The sequence below is a fragment of the Lepidochelys kempii genome, chromosome 6, assembly GCF_965140285.1.
Source record: "Lepidochelys kempii isolate rLepKem1 chromosome 6, rLepKem1.hap1, whole genome shotgun sequence".
Classification (NCBI taxonomy): Eukaryota; Metazoa; Chordata; order Testudines; family Cheloniidae; genus Lepidochelys; species Lepidochelys kempii.
The window spans coordinates 109,913,278-109,930,419 of NC_136385.1; the positions used below are offsets into that span (position 1 = coordinate 109,913,278).

General features: G+C 39.9%; 1 protein-coding gene across 4 annotated transcripts in view; it reads left to right on the plus strand.

Annotated features, from left to right (window-relative positions):
* The window catches only part of EML1 (EMAP like 1), a 200,274-nt gene that overhangs the window by 97,129 nt on the left and 86,003 nt on the right, over positions 1-17,142 (plus strand). For 3 of the 4 annotated variants that reach the window (XM_073349634.2, XM_073349633.2, XM_073349636.2), the window contains exon 2: positions 15,202-15,384. In XM_073349634.2, coding sequence (XP_073205735.1) covers positions 15,202-15,384 — 183 coding nt within the window. Of the gene's footprint in view, positions 1-9,188; positions 9,319-15,201; positions 15,385-17,142 lie in introns of those variants that run through there. The other variant, XM_073349635.2, reaches the window with a different exon arrangement.

Consider the following 17,142-nt stretch of genomic DNA (forward strand, 5'->3'; position numbering starts at 1 on the left):
GCCCTACACTTCTGAGCCCCTACCTTTTAATCTAAATAACAATAAACGGTTGTATGTTGCAATGACCACAGCTGGGCTGGCCATGCTGTGGATCCACCAGGAATGGATGCTCATCCTGCTGCTGCGTGGGGCACTGCTCACTGTGATGGAGAAGTGGCAGGTCAAACCTGAGTGGCACTGCAATCCTGTGTGTCAGGTCATAATGCCACTCACTTGTACTTGGTCCAGCCGCCCCTCCATCATGGTAAGAACAGCATCCTGAGCAGCAGCTGGATGAGCAGCCAGTCCTGGCAGATCCACAACGTGGCTATCTGGCTGAGGTGAGTGTGCTGTATGGCTGTTTGGCCCAAGCCACCAATGGATTTGGGCTGTAGGCCTGTGCCTACTTTGCCTATCCATAATCCAGCCCTGGCTGGGGTCTGTGATGGGCTGTGTTAATAGGCAACAGGTTTAACACAAAAAAATGTGAGGTTTCAGAGTAGCAGCCATGTTAGTCTATATCCGCAAAAAGTAGAGGAGTACTTGTGGCACCTTAGAGACTAACAAATTTGTATGAGCATAAGCTTTCGTGAGCTACGTCCAATGAAGTGAGCTGTAGCTCACGAAAGCTTATGCTCAAATAAATTTGTTAGTCTCTAAGGTGCCACAAGTACTCCTTTTCTTTTTACAAAAGAATGTATTTGTCGCACAATGCACAGTCAACCTGTGGAACTCGTTGCCATGGGATGTTATGAAGGTCAAAAGTACAACTGAGTTCAAAAAAGAATTAGATAAGTTCATGAAGGATAAGTCCACCAGTGGCTCTTAACTGAGATGGTCAAAGTAATGCAACCCCATGTGCTGGGTGTTCATAAGCCTCCGACTGCCAGAAAGTGGGACTGGATAGAGGATGGATCACTCGAAATTGCCTGTTCTGTTCATTTAGTTTAATGAGGTAATTCTTTCTGAAAAAACTACTGCTAAGATGTGACAGTTTGGGGAATCTATGTACAATTTACAAATTACAGTTTGATTTTTGTGAACTGTCTTATGACTCTTTTTCTGTGTACTGCCTCATGCTCCTTGTGCTAAGGAGCAGGGGAGTGGCACCCACAAGTCTGACTTTGAAAGACACAGTCATTAAGGGCAATATCAACCAGTGAATTGACCTGGTCACAACAGAATAATAGGATGGCTGAAGTCTGGGGGAGGCCAGTTTTCTCCAACTTCTCTGCAGGGGACTTAGGGTTTGGAGCAGAGGAATTTCACAAGCAGCAGAACAAAGAAACCAGGTGTTAGTGGTAGAGCTTAAAAACACAAGAATTCACACAGCAAGAGGCAGGGGAGAGGAACAAAGGGGGCATGCTTTTATAGCATAGGAGAGTGTTTCTGATTTTGTGACCAGCCAAGGGCAAAGAAAGCTGATCTAGAACAGAGGTGGTGTGGAGCGGGAGAGACTCCATGATTGAGAGGAGAAGCCATGAGCTGCATTAGTAGGTTTCTGCACACCCGAGAGGATTCTGAGCTAAGCCAAGAGAATATTGTAATGGTGCAGAAACTGAAGCAAAGAAGTGTGTGTAGGGGTTTACTGTTTTTTGTCTAGATCTGTATATCGTTTGTACTATCTAAAGCAGTGGTTTTCAAACTTCTTTTTCTCACAACCTAATGGAAGAAATACACTTATCCCACAACCCAAACAATAATACCTTCTGACTAGAGTCAAACAATAATACCTTCTGACTAGAGTTTTCTTAAAATCACAAGAAAGGGCAATACTAGCTTTAACCACTTCACTTAAAGTAATAAATAAAATTAGACATTGATGTTACTTGTAAAACATTTTAAAATACAGCATAAATACAGTAAAGAAGACTAACAAGTTGAATTTCACTTTCTTAATGTGATGGGACGGCCTGCCTTTTGTTCATGATCTCTTTCCAATGTGGATCACAAGGTGAAAGTGCTACCCACATATCAGATGTGCTGTTGAGTCAGTTTCTTTCTTTTGTTTTTAACCATGTCAAAGTCAAAAATCCCAGTTCGCACATGTAGGTGTTGTGAACTGTAGCAACAACAGAACACTTATCTTACTTAATAGTGGATATATTGTTTGAAAATACTTATCCAAAAGGATGACAAATTTAATGACTTGTGGTGTGTTTTGAGTGTGCTATCACTGGTGAGTGGCAGCAGCTCTTGTTCTTGCTCAGGCATCAAGTTTTACTCCATTATTGATTCAGGATTTTTGAAAGCAAAAGGATTTTTCACCCCAACATTTTTCCTTCAGATTTTCAAATCCCTCTGCAGGGAAGTAGCAACTAAAATTGTTACACAGCGCAGTCAGATGTAACTATGACACTTAATTTCATTTTTTCTTCACTGATGCTATTCTCTTCAGAGCATTGTAACAGTGTTGGGAACATGTAGTAGCTCAGACAATTACTTTTCAGTCATGCTTGTGCTAATGAATTTTGGAATGCTTTTATCTGTTCGCAGTGTCTAAACAAACCATTGCCTCTTCTTTGTAACTTCAAATTCAGTTCATTTAAAACTGAGAAAATGTCAGCTAGATATGACAACTTTATTTAACCAACTGTCATCGTCAAACAAATTTGCCAAGTTAGACGGTTTCTCTAGAAGAAAAATGTGAATCTCATTCCTGAGCTCAAAGAACGAGTACTTGTGGCACCTTAGAGACTAACAAATTTATTTGGGCATAAGCTTTCGTGGGCTAAAACCCACTTCATCGGATGCATGCAGTGGAAAATACAGTAGGAAGATATTTATACACAGAGAACATGAAAAAATGGGTGTTGCCATACCAACTCTAACGAGACTTATCAATTGCTATGGCAATACCCATTGTATTTTTGTTGTATGTAAATTTTCTTACAATACAATACAAGTAAATACAGACTAACACAGCTACCACTCTGGTTCTTGAGTTTGTACACCCTTGTAAGCACTCTGCCCTGTGGCAGCCACCATACTTCAGTGTGAAACAGTCAATGAATATGCTCTTGTCAGGGTTCCTCCCCCCTCTGAACTCTAGGGTACAGATGTGGGGACCCGCATGAAAGACTCCCTAAGCTTATTCTTACCAGCTTAGGTTAAAAAGTTCCCCAAGGTACAAACTTTGCCTTGTCCTTGAACAGTATGCTACCCCCACCAAGCGTTTTAAACAAAGAACAGGGAAAGAGACCACTTGGAGACGTCTTCGCCCCAAAATATCCCCCCCCAAGCCCTACACACACCCTTTCCTGGGGAGGCTTGAGAATAATATCCTAACCAATTGGTTACAACTCATCAAAGACCCAAACCCCTGGATCTTGGAACAATGGAAAAATCAGTCAGGTTCTTAAAAGAAGGATTTTATTATCTCTGTAAAATCAGGATGGAAAATACTTTACAGAATTATTCAGATTCAAAACACAGAGAAACAGGAATAAACCTCCCTCTTAACACAGGGAAAATTCACATAAAACAAAAGATAAAGTAATCTGCCTTGCCTGGCTTACCTATACTGGTTGCAATATTGGAGACTTGGATTAGGATGGGTTGGAGAAGCTGGATTTCTGTCTGGCCTCTCTCAGTCCCAAGAGAGAACAACCACGTAAACAAAGAGCACAAACAAAAGCCCCCCCCCCCCCCCAGATTTGAAAGTATCTTGTCCCCTTATTGGTCTTTTTGGTCAGGTGCCAGCCAGGTTAGCTGAGCTTCTTAACCCTTTGCAGGTAACAGGATGTTGCTTCTGGCCAGGAGGGATTTTATAGCATTGTATGCAGAAAGGTGGTTACCCTTGCCTTTATATTTATGACGGCTGTGCTCTGATTTCTGATCATAACGCTTCAAAAAGCCTGTTGTTCAGTGAGCTCCTGTTAATGAAATTAACAATTTTCATTACTTCCTTCAGTACTGCCTTAAGATTGGGTAAATATCTGGGATGCCAAAGCTTTGTGGTGAATGAAACAGTGATTCCAAACAACATTACTAGTTGTCTCAGATATTGTTTTCACAACTCCGCTATTTCTAGCTGTCCTATTTGCTGCACCACCACTTGTAATTCCTTTGCAATTAGTCTAGTTCAATTTGTATTTTCCAAATACGCAGCCATGCAGTGCTTCATGTATCTGTACTCCTGTTGTATATTTTGGTAAAATCAGACAATACAGCAAATCTTCCATAAATTCATCTTGCCAAACATGTCTCACATAAACTAACAATGTTGCAATTTGAAATGTCAGTACTCTTGTCAAATTGGATAGCAAAATCCCTGGCTGACTATAACCGAGTAATAAGTTGGGCTTCCAAATGCTCTGCAATATCACACATTCGAGACATTATGTTATTACTGGGAGGAATAGTTCTCAATTTTTTGGCAGATTTCTCAGTAAGAATTGTACACACCATATTCAGAGATGCTGGAAGAATAAGCTTCTTGACAACTGTAGGGGGCATTTTCTCTTTTGCCATATTTATACACCCAAATATGATGCCAGTTGTGCCTTATCATTCAAAATAGTTGACCGACCAAGAACTTGCGCTGATAACTTTAATTCCCATTGCTTCCTCTGAAAATATTCAAGAGGCTTATCAACGAGTTCGCCATGTTTTGTTTCTAAATGTCTTTTTAACTTTGATGGTTGTAAACTCTCATTTGCAAGCACCTCGCTGCAAATAACACACTGGGGCTTTGGATCTTGGTTTGTGTTAGCACAAGTGATGAAACCATATTTCAAAAAAGCATCACTATGCTGTCTCATTCACACTTTGGTTTTCTTTTTAGTAGATGGTTCAGATGAGGTTGACGTGGCAGAAGTATTGTAGAATTTTCTGTTGCCTACTATGTACTTACACTTGCATTTTCATTTTCAGATGTAGATGGATTTGATGACTGTGTTCCAAACTTCTTTTTCTTATTACAAAATGGTCCATTTTTCAGCACGAAAGTTTGTTGATCAAGCCTCGCAACTTGAGTCTCCACAACGTTAACAAAACCGACAGTATGCGGAAAGCAGTCTTGTTAGATTAGGTGATTACATTCAAAATGGCTACGTTGTGTATGCATGTAGTGCATAATGCATCAGAAACTCTCTGCAAACAAATAAGTCTTACTGGAAATAAGTAAAATGTCCAACATTTAAATGATTATAATGCTATTTTAAAATGGTAATGAAAGACACTTTAAGAGATCATGACATTTTAAATTTGCAAGTGACCCAGTGCCTAATATTCCATGACCTAGTACTGGGTCATGACTGATCTAAAATAAAAAGTGGTCCTCATAGACACCTTTGCAAAATCTATGTGTCTGTTTGCTTTCACTATCACATTCTACTGAGGTAACTGTAAATCCAGAGCGCCCTTAAGGTTGGAGCATCAAGAAAGGATGTCCTTCAGCTATGGAGGAATTTGGGGTATCAGCACTGGTCCTTGAGGCCTATGGTAGCTGGGCCCCGAGGACACAGTTCTATGAAGGGGTTACAGAAAGAGAGCCTGTGGGTTGGATCTGTGCCTTCCAGGCCAAGGAAATCAGACAGTGCTTCAGCCTACTCAGACTATGGAAATTTAAGATCACATGGGCCCACTGTAGTGGGACATAAACACAGCAGCCTTGTGAGTGTCCTTTATACTGAGCTTTCCCAGAGCTGTATGTAACCTAAATATTATTATTTTGACATGTCTAAATTTACTTGTAATACTATTGGGGAAATAAGTGGTTAATCTGCTGTCTTTTTGCTCATCTTGAAATATTACACAGAATTTTGGCATCTGCCCATGCAAAAAAATTAATAGTATAGTTAAATAGGTTACTAATGTCACCTATAGATTCTTCCACATAATCAGTGCATAATCAAGCTCAAACATGGCATACAACCTATTTCTACCGATTTGTTAAATTTTCAAAGAAATACAAATATTAAATAATACATTTTGAAACTCCTTAATCTCCCAAACCATCAGCCAGCCCATAATGCGGATTTAGGCTTTCTGGCAATGGCATATAAGATTTGCCATTAATGTGTGAAAATTGATCTTTACAAATTCTCAGTAACTTTATTGACTGATTTTAACATGCCCAACTGAATAACATTGCAAGCATATCTTCTTTTAACACTTTCCTTTGACAGTCTGGGATTCCAGAATTTACCTTTTGTTATTTGTAGGCTGAACCACTTCAACCATGCTTACTTGTAAATTGCATATCCTTCTATTGGCTCTGTTTCAGACATTTCTTCACATTTGGCTAAGTTCAGTAATAAGATGCTACAAACTGGTAGATACTTTGAAAGCAGATTTATCATCTGACTCAATCTAGTTGAATAATTTGCTATAAGGAATCTTTCCAATCTATGAGATCATGGATTAGTTAATAAGAAAATAAAGGGACGAGCATGAGGAATGTTCTCTTTTATGCAGAGTTTTTTTTGAATCCTACAGAATCTCAGCTAAGAAGTAAAAGTAAATGCTAAGAGTTATTGCTTCCAAGTAACACAAATGAAATGAGAAGACCACTACGTTGGGCCTGAAAAAGATTCCTCCTTGATCAAAGATCACCTGAATTAGAAAGCATTTCTCAGAAGATTAACTATCAGTTAATCAAACAGCTGTCAGAGTAACAGCCGTGTTAGTCTGTATTCGCAAAAAGAAAAGGAGTATTTGTGGCACCTTAGAGATTAACCAATTTATTTGAGCATAAGCTTTCGCATCCGATGAAGTGAGCTGTAGCTCACGAAAGCTTATGCTCAAACAAATTGGTTAGTCTCTAAGGTGCCACAAGTACTCCTTTTCTTCAAACAGTTGTGTATTCCTCATCTGTATCAAGAGTTGCTCAATGATATAGACGCTACAGAACTTGTCCATCCAGTCATTATGGAAGCTCAAGGCTCCATAGTTTAGGTTAAGTTGAGTTGGTTGGTTGTTTTTTCAATTAAAGCAGAGATTCAACCCACATTGTTACGTATGAAAAATGCAGACTTACCAAAATGACAATATTTACCCTTTAAGTACAGAATACATTTTCTGAGAATTTTCAAGTTAATACATTAATTAGTTTGGATTCAAATTTAGCACTTTGTCACATTTTTGTGTGTGTCTTCATGATCTCAGCTCAGACATGGTATACACAAAAAAATGATAGAGAGGTGAATCTTGAGTAGTTTCAGTGAAGTGGGTAGTATTTTAAAAGAAATTTTAGAATCAGTGGTTATTTTTACACATTATCTTTCAAAACTGGAAGTTTCTTATTTAGCAGAGGCTGAAAAATCTCCTTCAGAGAGAATCTCAAGAATTACCCTCTTTCAAAATGGTTAACATCTCCTATTGTTTTCATTGGGAATGAGGCCACAGGCTTCTCTCAGCTAAGATGCCCTTCTCAAAAAGGTCACCATCTCTTTGTAGTGACGGCATGACAGGGGAAAATATGAAAACATCTAGCATGGTTTCAAAATCTGGGAACACAGACACAAACAGGCATTAGTCATAATGATCATAATTAATCATAATGATATGTTTACTGCATGGCAAAACTACAGAGTAAAACTTGTATGGGTGTCTTAAATATGCATTTCCTTGTATTATCATGTTTGGCTTTCTTTCAGGGTGGATTTGATTTAAATCAAATTAATTTAAATCATGATTTAAATCACTGGTCAGGAAGACTCTATTTAATCATGGTTTTCTACATAAAAGTGCATTCTTGTTGGTTATTATAACCTTAATACATGTACTTCACAACTATGAGATAGATGTAGGTTTCATTTTTAGAAGGTACACACTATACATTTTTAAACAGTGATTTATTTTGAAAACTTTTCAGGTTAGTTTTACAGCTATATCAGAAAATGAATGATTGTGTGGTTATTTCGTTTACCAAAGGTAACTGAAGCAGATATTTCTGAAGTTATTGGGAGGTAACTATCTCCAGTTCAACAGCTTACTCATTAGTATTTGGAGGATTTTCTTGCCATGCTGTATTGGGAGGACAACATCGCCAGACAGACATTTAAATTGTTTTATTTAATTAAAACAACAAAGTTAAGTATTGTGGATTCAACAGCAAACACATAACATTTTAACAAAACAAGCATATGTCCCTCCCTTCTCACATTTAGCTCCAGACTTCTTCTCCTTGTCCAGATCTATTCCACCCCCAACAATCTTCTATTCATTGAACTTTTTGAAACTTTGCAATTTTAGAGAGAGGATAGGGATTGACTCTGTATGCACTAATTTGCAGAGAGACAATAGAGTTGAGGTCTGTTATTTCTCACTTCTCTATATTATTTTTTATTTAAAACATTTTTGCTGTTAACAAGCATGTTGCCTCTGGAGACACAAATCCACAGTTGGAGAACTGCAAAACTAAGCATCTCTGGTGGTATCTTAGAGACTGAGTACTGAATACTATTGGGTAGATAGAAAGATTAACCTAAATAATCTATACAGAAGCCTGTGGAACTCCATAAAATTGGGTCCATAATCCATGAACTATTGGAACTCATTTACAAAACTTTTCTTAAACATTACATGACTATATTGTCTCATACTATAGAATTAGAATATAATCCCTTTTCCGTGGTGATATCTTTGAGCTATAATGTATCTTAATTAAAACTGTCTTTAGATAGGTTTTTCTTCAAAAAGCATTTTATCAAAAAAATCCAATTTAAATTAAAAAAATCCTATGCTTTCTTTTGTGTTTAATCTCATCTCTGTATTTCCTGGGTTTATAATGCTTGTTTTGGGGACAAGTACAAAATTGCTGTAAAATATTTTACTTTACATTACTGATATGTATTGTCAAACTTAACTCCATTTTATTTAGTTTTTGTCTAAATAAGAGGCTGTTTTTTTACTGTGGACTTAGATTTTCTTACAAATTGCTCTGTTGATATGAAGTTGGTGATCGTAATACAAAGAGAGGGTACTAAAAACTAGACTATCAATATGGCATAAGCTTTTTTTAAACAAATATTACAGCTACTACAGAACAGATAACTGAATTTTGTGGCTTTTTGTGGCTTTCTCTTTTTAATACAAGTTATGCTTATTGTATTAGTTTCATTCTTAATGTGTATATGAGTTCTGAAAAATGGAATTAAAAATATCTCTTATAGCTCACTTATATTTGTATATGCATTCATGAGCAAAGCAGATTTATCCTAACTGGACTCTAATGCATCTCATCTCTGATCTTAACCTTTTACTAGCACTTGGTGAATGCTCATTTTGTTCTGTACTCATACTTAATAGAGAACTAGATCCTAGAGGGATGTCAGCAAGAAGGAGAGAGTCGCAGGTGGCCTATGTTGAGAGGAAATGCAGCAACAAGGAGAGGTTGGAAGCTAAATACATAAGAAGCAGGAGGGATAGCAACAGTAGAAGAGACAAGAATTATATGTCTTTTTGTTATTCAACAAGTGTGTGTGTGTGTGGCAGGGGGGTGGGGTGATGGGAAATAATAAAAGGGTATATATTGCACACACTTTGTTACTGGGTTGGTTGCATTACAGATCTTCACCATATAGGTCACTACTAGTGTCAGTAATCAACAAACAGCTCATCCTGTTGCCAAGATGTCTGCTAATTTATTTTTTATTGGACCAACTTCTGTTGGTGAGAGAGACAAGTTTTCAAGCCACATAGAGCTCTTCTTCGGGTCTGGGAAAGATATATTCCCAGCATCACAGCAAAATGCAAGATGGAACAGATTGTTTAGTTTGTGTCTCTCACCAACAGAAGTTGGTCCAGTGAAAGGTATGATCTTACCCACATTGTCTCTGTAATATCCTGGGATCAACACCGCTACAACTACACTGCATACAATCTTATTTTGGGGATTAATTAGCTGTAATAGCTTCAATAGAAATATCTGTTGCTCTACACAATAGTGATTATGACACAGTTTGAAAAAACATTTGGTGTGTGTTATGGGGAAACAATTTCCACATATTTGAGAAATTTGAGTTCTGTTTTAGTCAAACCAAGAGGTCTGAAATATAGCTTTGTTCAGTAATTTAAACATAAATTACATATAATGTTTTTAACATTGACATTTTCAATGTATCTTATTCTAAAAAGCCCAGTTAACATAAACTGGTTACAAACTATTCTTGCAGCAGGGCCACTACTGCTTATGCAAAAAGAAAAGGAGTACTTGTGGCACCGTAGAGGCTAATAAATTTATTTGAGCATAAGCTTTCGTGACCTACAGCTCACTTCATTTGTTAGTCTCCAAGGTGCCACAAGTACTCCTTTTCTTTTTGCGGATACAGACTAACACGTCTGCTACTCTGACATCTGTTTATGCTCAGTCAGTATTACCATTTCAATTTTTGAGTTGTTATAAACCAGCTGTTTAAAAAATGCTGTCACCTGGATTTTGGTATACCAAAAGCAGCCTGTGAACAAACTTTGTAAACAAAAATTATTTGAATGGATTTGGCGGTAAATAAAACATACTAATTTTATGTGCTTTTTTGAAATTCTCTAACAAAAAACCAATAGTTTTAGTGATATTTTGGGCATATCACATGACATTTTGAAAACGTATATTTAAATATTGTAATTATTGTTTGCCTGTGCATACATAATATTTTGTTTTTGTTGTATGTAAATTCAATACTAATGATCATAAACCATGCAATTTTAGTTTCCTATCCTCTGACATCTGCGGAAGACATTGGTTTGAAGTATATAGGAATTAAATGCATAGGAGAAAACAGTGGCTCCTTTGAAAAAGGAAAGTGTGATTCATATAGAGTCAGAAGAAACAACATATGCAGTGGATGTGCATTAAGAATCGTCCACAAAACTAGGACATCCTAATATGTCTACCGGCATGATAAATATCCATTTCTACCAACAAAAGAGTAGGCTAATTTTTTAAATTTTACTATTGAGGCTTTTGGTGAAATCTGCTAAAGCAGAACTCAGTTCTTGGCTCATTCTGGTTTGCCAAGAGCTTTGCAAGAAGCTTCCCAAATTAATGACTTTTTAGATTGAGTTTAATGAGGGTTTTTAAAGAGTTTACTCTTTGTGTGGAATATTTAAATAAATAAGGCTGTACTTCAGTTATCACTGGATGATTTTACTTGAAGTGACTCACTGATGATATTTGTAACAGGTTGGCTTTTTCTTCAAAGGCTGGTAGGCACAGGTGAGTTGAATCAGGTAATTCCCTATAACGGGTAGCAGGTGGCTGTAGCAAAGTGGGGAAGTTCAGGAAACTGCAGGAAGTTAGAGAGCCTTTTGCAGGGAAGACCCTGATCCCAGGTGGTTTGGAAGCAAGAGGTTTCAGCCAGGTAAGGCCTGGGAGTGGCCTGCCAAAGCGGGAAAGGCCCCAGACAGGAAGGCCTGAGCAAAGGCTAAATTGGAGCCTCCTGGGAGTGAACAGACTCCACCAGAAAGTGATGTGGGGTTTCCCTACTGAGACCACAGGCAATAAAAGCCTGGGAGTGACTTAGGGTGACCAGACAGCAAGTGTGAAAAATCGGGATGGGGGCAGGGAGTAATAGGCGCCTATATAAGACAAAGCCCCAAATATCGGGACATCTGTTCACCCTAGAGTGACTCGACCACAGGGTAAAACCGACATACTGTGTTTTGGGACTTAGAGTTTTATTCTGGAGTTTTATTTATGTGAATAAACTTAGGCCTCTGAGAAGGGGTGGTGAATGGACAAGAAAAGCCTCTGTGGAGCTTGTTTAAGAAACTCTTTGAGGGAGAAATTGTTACCAGGGCACTGCAGAGGTACTTTTGGGAGGCAGCTGACCCCGCTACAGTATTAACAGCAATCTTTTCATAGAATTGTAAAAGCAAATATTTTTGTTATAATTCTGTTTAAAAATCATTAGCTTTTTTGCTTTATCTTTTGTATATTTCTGAACATATCCAGATATTACTTTTTGTATTTGTTTTTTCTTATGTAAATCAGAAAAGTCAAGAATTTGTAACAGGAAGTATGAAGTTCTTCTTTGATTGCACGCCATTTCAGTGGTGTGTGTGCCCTCGCACATTCCAATTCAGATGTGTGCGTGCCCAGTTCAGCAGAATTGGAGACTTTTTCCTTAGTGGTACCCATTGGGCGGTGCATGTGCCCTCTGCTGCCTTGTGTTGCTGCATAATGGTATAGAGGGCGGCACTGCCCTAGCCCATCCTCAGTTCCTTCTTACCATGATCACTTACTGTGATCAGTAGTGGGAACCCGTCGGCTTGCTCCTGCAAGTTTCTCCCCTCACAGGGAATTTATCTTATCTTTCTGTAAACAGCTGGGACTTGTTAGTTAGTTCTTTATATTCATATACGTTTCACTTGTTATTTTTGTTGTTTTATTGGTGCATTGGTTCCCTTTTGTTATGGGGTGCTGACTCTGGGTACTTGGGAATGCCTCAGTCTGTGGAGTTTAAGCCTTGTGCTGGCTACAAAAGATCTATGGCAGTAAGTGACCCTCATTCCACCTACCTAAAATTTCTCGGCAAGGGTCACATTAGAGATGCTGCCAAATTTTCAGGGACTTTAAGCTGTGAAAGAAGAAAGAGAGGCAAGGCTGCGCCACACCCTTAGTGAAGCTGTTCTGCGTCCACCTGATGAGCCCTGCTTGGGGAGTGCACCAACTGCTTTGGTATCGGTGCAGAGTGCTCCCCTGGACACTGGCACTTCCCCAGTGCTGAGGAAGAAGGATAAAAGGTTGAATTCATCCAAGGAGCCGAGGCTTGGGTGTGCTAGAAAATCTAGGTCCCTGGTTCCATCCACCAGTAAGCACTTGCAAGGACAGAGGAAGGTGTCCTCTGGCAAGAGATGCTCGTTGATACCAACCACTTCACATCCAAGATTGTTAACTGTGACACCGGTACCAGGGCCATCAAGACTGAACCCATAATGATACTGACTATTTCTATGCAACATGAAAGGATCTCAGTATCAGCAAGGCTGGAGGTATATGTGACAGCACAAAACATACTCTCCCTTTTGGTGCTGGACTCCCAAGATTACAGGAGACAGCTCACCCAGTGCAAGTGTATCCTCAGGACTCAGCTATAGACTTGCCTGAGGGTAGTGGCTTTGGTACTATGAGTGGATAAAGCATCAGTCTGTCTCTCGACCAGTGCAGTCTAGGAGGTCTCGACTGTTTCTCGACCAGTGCCGTCTAGGAGGGGTAAACCTACCTTGATATCCCTGGTATCAGTACGTCTGGAGCTGCACACTTTAATCTCGGCATTGCCTGGTATGGCATCACCATGATCAGCTGACTCAGGGTCTTCCTCAGAGTCTGAGGTAGGCTCTTATGCCTCTCGCTCCTGAGGCAGACAACGACTCTCCTTTTCCTTCATCAAGAGAGCTGTGTTGCTGATGCCCACCGGAGGTACGAAGATGCTCCAGAGAAAGAGAACCTTAAATCAGTCATAGCTGGAATCATATGCCATGTACCCATGGCTCCAATGAAACCTGCTTCTAAATCCTCCCCAGTTCCTCTCTTTAAAATCTGCCACCAGGTGCCATGAGGAGTTCTAGGAGGATGTCTTCACGACTGAGCAAAATCCTCAACCTTCGGAATATCCACCCACTATGTTGCAGGTGAATCAGTCTCAGCCTCCTTTATATTTGTCCTCATCATTGCCTGATGAGACTGTAGTGCCACAAAACACTTCACCAGCCCAAGATGACTACAGGGCTTACCAAGACATTTTCAAACAAGTAGCTACCTCTCATGATACCCCTTTTGAGGGAGTGTTTGATTAGCCTTGTAAACATTCTGGTTTCAATAGGGCCATCTAGAGTGGCTGTCCCTATCAACAAGGCCTTCCTGGAGTCTGGAAGATCCTTGTGGCAAATGCCATCTTCTCTGTCTCAAACAGCCAAGGGAACCAAAAAAGGTACTATGTGCCTGCTCAAGGCTATGAGCCTTTTTATACCCATTCATTGCCAGGTTCCTTAGTTGTCTTAGCAGTGAGTGAAGGAACACATCTGGGATGGCCTTCTTCTTCCCCAAGGACAAGCATGTAAAGAGACTAGACCTTTTTGATAGAAAGGTTTACTCCACAGCTGGCCTACAATTTCATCTCTCTAACCAGCAAGGCTTCTCCCTCTGGGACTATGTAGTTTTCAGAGAAGTTGCCAGAGTATGCCAGGCAGGAACTCCAGGCCATCTTAGCAGTAGGCAAACTGATGGTTAGGATTCTTTGCAAACTTCTTTAGATGGGGCAGATTGCAGCCAGCGCTATGGCATCTGCAAATGCTCATGGAACGGAGGGGAGTCTGGGGCAGCTCCGCCTTTATACCATCACGCAGTAGCATGAGGCAGCAGAGGGCCCATGTGCTGCCCCAATGGGTACTACTAAAGGAAAAATCTCTAACTCTGGTACACCGGGCACACATACATCTGAAGTGAAATGGACATGTGCAACACATCTTGAAGAAAAAAAGTTACAGAATTGGCTAGTAACTTTTTTCTATTTAATAAGAAATGGAGTGGGATACACAAATAAGATTGCAGTCCAAAATAACTCCATTTACATTTGAGGTGAAAAGAGTGCACACTTTCTGTCAGGTTCTAAGTATCTACCAGATTCAGTTATTTCTAAATATAGGATGAATTGTAAAGAAATGTGAAGACCAACTGTAAATTTACAGAGTAAGGGCCAGTCCTTCAAATACTTATACATGTACTTAATTTTTAATATTTAAATCAATGAGACTACTTTCATATATTGTTACTTATGTGCATAAGTGCTTGCAAGATTGGACCAATATTGCATCCTTTTACAAGCGTCTCAGCAAACCAAAAACGTGTATGGGCAATATTTGAGAAATTTCAATCAAGTGAGAAATGACCAGTTTTATTAGATACACATATAGATGCAAAACAGTTTCTTGGTGTTCTGGTATTTTGAGCACGGATAATATTGGCATTTCTTTATAAAGGCAGGAGCTTAGGAGATGTGGGGATAAATAGATTACACTGATACAGAATACAGTACATGCACTGTGGGTGTTTAAGAAAATGGATGTATAACAAGAATGAATCTTGAAAGTAAAGCTATGATTTTAGGGGGTTGGATTTTTCTCAGAAGCCTTTGTTTTCTCACATCTCAAAACATTCCTTTTCGTTATAATTCCACAGGTCTGAAAAAATAAATTATGCTTCCAGATAACGTAGATACATTCTGTATTTCTTGATAACACATTGAGATTACATTGTTTTCACACCATTTTGTTTAGATGACAGTGCCTCTGCTGCAAGCAGTATGGAGGTAACAGACCGCATTGCTTCTCTGGAGCAGCGTGTCCAGATGCAGGAAGATGACATCCAGCTGCTCAAATCAGCCCTGGCTGATGTGGTTCGACGTTTGAATATTACAGAGGAACAGCAGGCCATGCAGAACAAGAAAGGACCTACCAAAGGTTTGCATTTCAAATATATGTAAACAAATTTATTTAAAATTAGTCAAACATTTATCTGTGTTAAAGTTTGTCATTATTTCAGTCTTTTAAAACACTCGGGATGAACAACTAAATTTAAATTTAAAAACAAAATTCATCACCTACTAAATAGAATACATAAAAAAACAAAAGTAAGTGTAGCAGTCTTTCAGAAGCTCACACAACCTATTAAAGCATCTGCATTTTCTTACTGTTTTAATCCACATTTTTAATTTTCCCACAATTCCTATTTGCTGCCTCTTGACCGAAATTAGATCATAAACTCTTCAAGGAGTGGGTCATCTTCTGTGGACTGAAACCCCTATTTTATCTTGGCAATACAGATGAAGCTGATCAGCCAGTGAAGATGGCTAAGCTGTCTTTGAGTATCTCGTACTAACCTAGCTTGATTCATGTTGTGAAGAATAATGTCAATTTATACAAAGGTAATAAAAAAATTAAGTTGAGCATCCAGTGTTACATAGATAGCTAAGGGTTGCTGCAACCGGAATGACATGGTGTAAGTCGTAGTAGTCTGATGTAGTCAGATTTGCTTGCTGTAAAAGTGTGGTGAGTTTGTTGCCATTTGAAAGTTAGTCCAAAATGCATGGTTTTTTTTGTTTTTCCTCTTTTGTTCTATAATCTTAATAGAAGTAATTGTGGCAAGCTAGATGTGAAAACTATGGCTAGGTTCACAAGCTCTGAATTATGAAAGTACTTTCATTACAAGTGGGATATATTTTCACTTAAAATAAACTTTTTAAATTTATATTTGAAGGAAAATATGCATTTTATGGTCTTGTAAGTAAGTTACAGGGCTGAGAATCAGGGATTTGGACTTTTCTCCCAGATCTACCACAGACCTTCTGTGTGACCTTGTGCCATCAATTACTTTTTAGGCCCTGATGCAGCAAAACAGTTGAGCACATGCTGTGGTGAATTAGGGTCTTTGTATGTTTTGGAGGGGGAGGCCAGCAGCTCACTGTGGAACTAAATTAATGGGTTTTTAAACACACTAGTTCTTGGCTGGAACATGCTGAAGGAGTCCACACTATTATTGTTTTGTCTCTCCTATTGTTGTTAGGGTTGCCAGGTTTTTGACTGGAACACCTGGTTGAAAAGGCACCCTGGTGGCTCTGGTCAGCACCGTCAGCATCACTGACCGGACCGTTTAAAGTATGGTCGGCAGCACAACAGGGCTAAGGCAGGCTCCCTGGCTCCGCGTGGCTCCTGGAAGCAGCTGGCATGTACTTGCAGTCCCTAGGCATAGGTGTGACCAGGGAAGCTCTGTGCATGTCCCCATCCCAAGTGCCAGCTCCGCAGCTCCCATTGGCCAGGAACTGCGGCCAATGAGAGCTGCAGGGCCGGCACCTGTGGGTGCAGGCAGCGCGCACTGCACAGAGCTGCCTGGCTGCTCCTCTGCTTAGAAGCCAGACATGTGGCCGCTTCTGGGAGCCGCAAGGAGCCAGGGCAGGCAGGTAGCCTGCCTTAGCCCCGCTGCGCTGCTGACTGGGAGCCCTGAGGTAAGCACTCCCAGCAGGAGCCTGAACCCCCACCCACACCCCAACTCCCTGAGCTCCCTCCCAGAGCTCGCACCCCACACCCCCTCCCTCACCCAACCCCCTGCTTTAGCCCTGAGCCTGCTCCCGTACTCCAAACCTCTCAGCCCCAGCCTGGAGCCCCCTCCTACACTCCAAACCCCTCATCCCCAGCCCCACCCCAGAGCCCGCACCCCCAGCT